This window comes from Nematostella vectensis, chromosome 4, assembly GCF_932526225.1.
Source record: "Nematostella vectensis chromosome 4, jaNemVect1.1, whole genome shotgun sequence".
NCBI lineage: Eukaryota > Metazoa > Cnidaria > Anthozoa > Actiniaria > Edwardsiidae > Nematostella > Nematostella vectensis.
This window is the reverse complement of record NC_064037.1, coordinates 12,334,754-12,340,875: the sequence shown is the minus strand read 5'-3', so window position 1 is coordinate 12,340,875 and position 6,122 is coordinate 12,334,754. Positions and strand designations below refer to the sequence as shown.

The 6,122-nt window shown below is 47.8% G+C and overlaps 1 protein-coding gene across 1 annotated transcript; it reads right to left on the bottom strand.

Moving 5' to 3' along the window:
- Positions 1–3,946: 3,946 nt before the first annotated feature.
- LOC125561797 (RNA polymerase II degradation factor 1-like) lies at positions 3,947–4,589 on the bottom strand. Its single transcript, XM_048726212.1, has 2 exons — positions 4,505–4,589; positions 3,947–4,422 (listed from the first exon to the last, which is right to left on the bottom strand). Exons 1-2 carry the CDS (start codon positions 4,587–4,589, stop codon positions 3,947–3,949), a joined length of 561 nt encoding a protein of 186 aa, XP_048582169.1.
- Positions 4,590–6,122: the final 1,533 nt, after the last annotated feature.

The window sequence follows — 6,122 nt, the reverse complement described above, 5'->3', positions numbered from 1 at the left end:
CGATGTGCGTGTTCAGGCGCTTGGCCCAGTCGGCTTATGCCGCACCCTCCATGGCTGCAACTCATTCTATCTACGATGTGCGTGTTCAGCCGCTTGGCCCAGTCGGCTTATGCCGCACCCTCCATGGCTGCAACTCATTCTATCTACGATGTGTGTGTTCAGGCGCTTGGCCATTCGGATGATGCTGCACCCTCCATGGCTGAACTCATTCTATCTACGATGTGCGTGTTCAGGCGCTTGGCCATTCGGATGATGCTGCAACCTCCATGGCTGCAACTCATTCTATCTACGATGTGCGTGTTCAGGTGCTTGGACAGTCGGATGATGCTGCACCCTCCATGGCTGAACTCATTCTATCTATAATGTGCGTGTTCAGGTGCTTGGCCAGTCGGCTTATGCTGCACCCTCCATGGCTGCTACTCATTCTATCTACGATGTGCGTGTTCAGGCGCTTGGCCCAGTCGGCTTATGCCGCACCCTCCATGGCTGCAACTCATTCTATCTACGATGTGCGTGTTCAGGCGCTTGGCCCAGTCTTCTTATGCCGCACCTTCCATGGCTGCAACTCATTCTATCTACGATGTGCGTGTTCAGCCGCTTGGCCCAGTCGGCTTATGCCGCACCCTCCATGGCTGCAACTCATTCTATCTACGATGTGTGTGTTCAGGCGCTTGGCCATTCGGATGATGCTGCACCCTCCATGGCTGAACTCATTCTATCTACGATGTGCGTGTTCAGGCGCTTGGCCATTCGGATGATGCTGCAACCTCCATGGCTGCAACTCATTCTATCTACGATGTGCGTGTTCAGGTGCTTGGACAGTCGGATGATGCTGCACCCTCCATGGCTGAACTCATTCTATCTATAATGTGCGTGTTCAGGTGCTTGGCCAGTCGGCTTATGCTGCACCCTCCATGGCTGCTACTCATTCTATCTATGATGTGCGTGTTCAGCCGCTTGGCCAGTCTGCTTATGCCGCACCCTCCATGGCTGCGACTCATTCTATTTTTGATGTGCGTGTATTGGCGCTTGGCCAGTCGGCTTATACTGCACCCTCCATGGCTGCTACTCATTCTATCTACGATGTGCGTGTGTTCAGGCGCTTGGCCCAGTCGGCTTATGCCGCACCCTCCATGGCTGCTACTCATTCTATCTACGATGTGCGTGTTCAGGCGCTTGGACAGTCGGCTTATACTGCACCCTCCATGGCTGCTACTCATTCTATCTCTGATGTGCGTGTTCAGGCGATTGGCCCAGTCGTCTTATGCCGCACCCTCCATGGCTGCGACTCATTCTATCTGTGATGTGCGTGTTCAGGTGCTTGGCCAGTCGGCTTATGGCGCACCCTCCATGGCTGCGACTAATTCTATCTCTGATGTGCGTGTTCAGCCGCTTGGCCATTCGGCTTATGCTGCACCCTCCATGGCTGCAACTCATTCTATCTATGATGTGCGTGTTCAGGCTCATGGCGAGTCGGATGATGCTGCACCCTCCATGGCTGCGACTCATTCTATCTGTGATGTGCGTGTTCAGGTGCTTGGCCAGTCGGCTTATGGCGCACCCTCCATGGCTGCGACTCATTCTATCTCTGATGTGCGTGTTCAGCCGCTTGGCCATTCGGCTTATGCTGCACCCTCCATGGCTGCAACTCATTCTATCTATGATGTGCGTGTTCAGGCTCATGGCGAGTCGGATGATGCTGCACCCTCCATGGCTGCGACTCATTCTATCTGTGATGTGCGTGTTCAGGTGCTTGGCCAGTCGGCTTATGGCGCACCCTCCATGGCTGCGACTCATTCTATCTCTGATGTGCGTGTTCAGCCGCTTGGCCATTCGGCTTATGCTGCACCCTCCATGGCTGCAACTCATTCTATCTATGATGTGCGTGTTCAGGCTCATGGCGAGTCGGATGATGCTGCACCCTCCATGGCTGCAACTGGTTCTATCGCTGATGTGCGTGTTCAGGCGCGTACCCAGGATTGGCTTGGGGGGGGGGGGGGGGGTCATAAGTAGGCCATGCGCAGCCATAGGTATCATATGGAAAAGGATAGTATTTGACAACGATTACGATAATGATAATGATGATGATAACAATAATAATACAAATATAATACAGCCTTGCTACCTTTGCCGGAGCTGTTCATGGCTTACATACAGACAGGGCCGGGCTGCGAGTATAGATAGTGTTAAAAAATAATATAAATGATTTATGATAATAATAAAAAATGAAATCGACCACCAAATAACACACTAAAATATATTTACAATATATACATACAGTACCCTTGGGGATTACAAAACTAAGCCTATTGAAATTGTTTAATTGTTATAAATTAAAGTGACTTAAAGAAAAGCTAGAATAAAAAGATAATGAACCGGGTAGTAGTAATAAAAATAAAGCTATATCGTAAAATTTTCGACCTAAATTGCTGTGAGAGAATTCTGAATTCTATACTCAAGTTGTAACCTTTGTCTTTTAGCGGGAGAACCGTGAGCCATTTGGAAGCACCTTTCTCAATTGTAAGATCAATGGCTCGTTGTGTCTTCTGAGGTAAGGACTCCCTGACATGGTCAAGCCTGGTCTGGAGCGCTTCGCTGGTTTCTTTTCGCACGCTCTGCTGTCGTATCTTGATAGCAGTCTCATCCGGTGATCTTATGCGACTATTTTCTCCACTAAGGGCGCTGTGGTCTTGATCGACACCTTGAGCTGGGAAGATGCATCTAGGCTTGGAATTATAAGTCAAAGCACCCCTAGCCTTACTGGAAGTGCCACTAGGTTCCTCTCGCCCCTTGTGCAGTGATGGTATGTGATTAACGGTATTAGTACACCTGAAATAGCACGCTCCAGGGGATCTAATAGATCTTCTATGTATGGGAGTGTTGTTAGATAGTATGTCCAGCGATGGCGTAATCAGAAGGTGAATGCCGCATAGCACGCCTGTGGGTGTGGTGTGGCATACTCGGCCAGCTTTACCACCTGGATCACCCATTCCTCTACCTCATCCCATCGACGTACTCTTCTAGATAAGCGCGGGAACCCAGCACGGCGCCTAGATGTTTTTGGCCTTGTGTAGAAATGTTAATCGCAGTCCCTTTGAAGATAGCATTTGCTTGGTCCTCCTAGTCGGGTTTTATCATTAGCCAGCGTGAGGGTAGTACCCCCGATCGGGCCCTGCCTCGGTCATCACAACCAACCATCGTTTGACAACTTCCAACGAACAAGCACCATTCGCGTCACCGGCAAACCAATACTGCTTCAGATTGTTTGAAATCCTCAAGCGAGTGATCAAAGGTTGTAGACTGATGGCGTCCCCATCGCTAGAGGATCTCCCTGTGTTGTGGCCTCTGCAGACTTGATCTCTTTTCCTCCGATTATGAATAATCTAGGTGGTTCTTGATACGTGTTGATTGCGTACGTTGTAATAACCGGACAGAGTACTCTAATATTGTGGAGGGCAGCAGCTATGTTAAGTGCATTGAATGCATCCGATGCGTCGACCAGGAGTACGGCATCAGTCTCATCAGCTTCGAATATAGAATGCACGGCATGGACTGCGGATTCACTTCCACTCTTGAGGCCTGCGCCGACTTGTAACGAACCACTAGCCTCGATCAAGTCTTGTTTCGTAACTTTCATAATGCATTTCCCTATCACTCTCCTGATGCTTCACCAACACCAATGGGGCGAACCGCGCCTTCGCCCTTGTCTAAAGGGATCAGCCTGTTAACTAGTATTGGTTCTATAGTTCGAAGATCAACGAACTCTAACTCTGTGCTAAGCCTTTTAGCCATTATTACCAAGGTATCACACAGGTTTGCACGCGAGTTCTTGAATGATTTGCACGCGAGAATTCGCTTGAAACCGTTTGCGTCTACACCTGAAGGACCGCCAGAGCCTATTGGTTCGTAGAGCCGCATCGCGTATTATTTCGCCATCGATTTGCTGTTATATCGAGTCGTGCACTTCTTTAACTGGTCCGAATAGTAACAAGCCCAGCGTTGCTTCTTTAGCCTCAGGGTGTTTCTCAGCCTCAGGGTGTTTCTCAGCCTCAGGGTGTTTCTCAGCCTCAGGGTGTTTCTCAGCCTCAGGGTGTTTCTGAGCCTCAGGTTGTTTCTGAGCCTCAGGGTGTTTCTCAGCCTCAGGGTGTTTCTCAGCCTCAGGTTGTTTCTCAGCCTCAGGGTGTTTCTCAGCCTCAGGTTGTTTCTCAGCCTCAGGTTGTTTCTCAGCCTCAGGTTGTTTCTCAGCCTCAGGTTGTTTCTCAGCCTCAGGTTGTTTCTCAGCCTCAGGGTGTTTCTCAGCCTCAGGGTGTTTCTCAGCCTCAGGTTGTTTCTCAGCCTCAGGTTGTTTCTCAGCCTCAGGGTGTTTCTCAGCCTCAGGTTGTTTCTCAGCCTCAGGTTGTTTCTCAGCCTCAGGGTGTTTCTCTTTGAGTTGCGTCGGCGGTCAGCGCTAACACTCCGCCACACTTGTTCTCACTAAGGTATCTCAACGCTGAATTAATCTGACCCTCCATGACAAGCTTAGCGAATATCTTAGCTTTGTTTGGCGGTTCTGCCCTCTTGGTCTTAATAAGGCGCTTTTGGATAGACATCCCTTCGCAAAGAAGACTATCGATTTCGCCTTCTTTTCCATAGCGCTAAGCGCTTAGCCAGACACTTGATTAACTTTTGCTTTTGACTTCATGCTTGGTTTTTGTAGTGCCGTTACCATGAGAACAATAGCAGAAATGTGTTGCATTTGTGTTGCATTGTTGCAGTCGGTTATATGTCTCGTAAGGTGATCAATAAACTCTCGCCCGACTCTCCCATAATAAATTGCCTTTATTATGACTGGTTAATAGACTTTTATTGTAGACCCATCCCCTCTCCGCCCCCAATTAACAGTCAATGGAGTGTCAGCAGCATTGCAGTCTGGCAACCGTCCTGGTAAATTCACGCCGCCCGGACTTCACTCAAGTTATTTGTCATCTCATTGACCGACAAGGTTACTGGTACTTGTAGTTTTTTAGTATTTTGCGTGGAAACATCGCTCTCTGTATCCTGAAGTCCCTCTAGGGGTCGCACCAATGGAATATGCAAATCCATCAAACTTTCTGATTCCGCGTCATAAGCATTTTGAGCTGTATTATTATGTTTTCCATGGTTGGATTTTTGATAGGAACTTTGATCCAAGTTCTCTGATAATCATTTTTGCTAGAATTGTGTACGCGATCGCATTTCGAATCCCTTTCCAGGCCCGTACCTAGGATTTTTCTTGGGGGGGGGGGGGGGTGCGAAATCCGAAAAAGTGGACCTAATTTTTCCAGTGTTTGTGTGTGTGTGTGTGTGTGTGTGTGTGTGGGGGGGGGGGGGGGGGGGGGGGGGGGGTGAGTTCTCTGATAAAAATATGACCACCCGCGAAAAAAAAAGGTTTTTTATGCCTTTGCAGTATCCCCACGGGACGTTTATTGTCGCATTTGACTACATAACAAAGTGATCTAGCTTATGCTTTATAGTTTTGTCTACTTATAGCACGTCTATTGAGAACCGATAGTGGACCTTCGGCCGTTGTGGGGGGGGGGGGGGCATTTTGAAGATGGAAAATTTTAAAACCAACCTCATATATCCCTTAATAATCACACGACCATGTTGCACCCCCCTTGAGACATACATGACACATACCAAGTTTGGTTGTCGTCCGATGTTTTTTATGAAAAAATATATTTGTTATTTTGTTGAGATCAGCATATTTTCGCTTTAAGTAACGTCATTGAGACGTCAAAGATCACACGACCATCATGTTGCACACCCCTTGAGACATACATGACACATACCAAGTTTGGTTGTCATATTATGATTCGTTTTTAGGAGATATGAATATAGATATGACATTGGAAAGGTTTTGCTCAGCATTTTCCTCAACATTGATGCTCCGCTGGATCCGCTGGATTAGGTATCCTGAATAAGAGCAAGTTTTAACAGTAGTCTAGGCCTGTCTTTTTTATGACTTTTATTTAATTAAAAAATAAATAAAAAATCCTGAGACTCAGGGAAATAAATAACTCAAGCTTGAAACGGTATGTTTTAGGGGTCTCTAGGAGTATTTTCGCTGATATTTCGAATAGAGCCGTTTGTCGGAGCAAAAA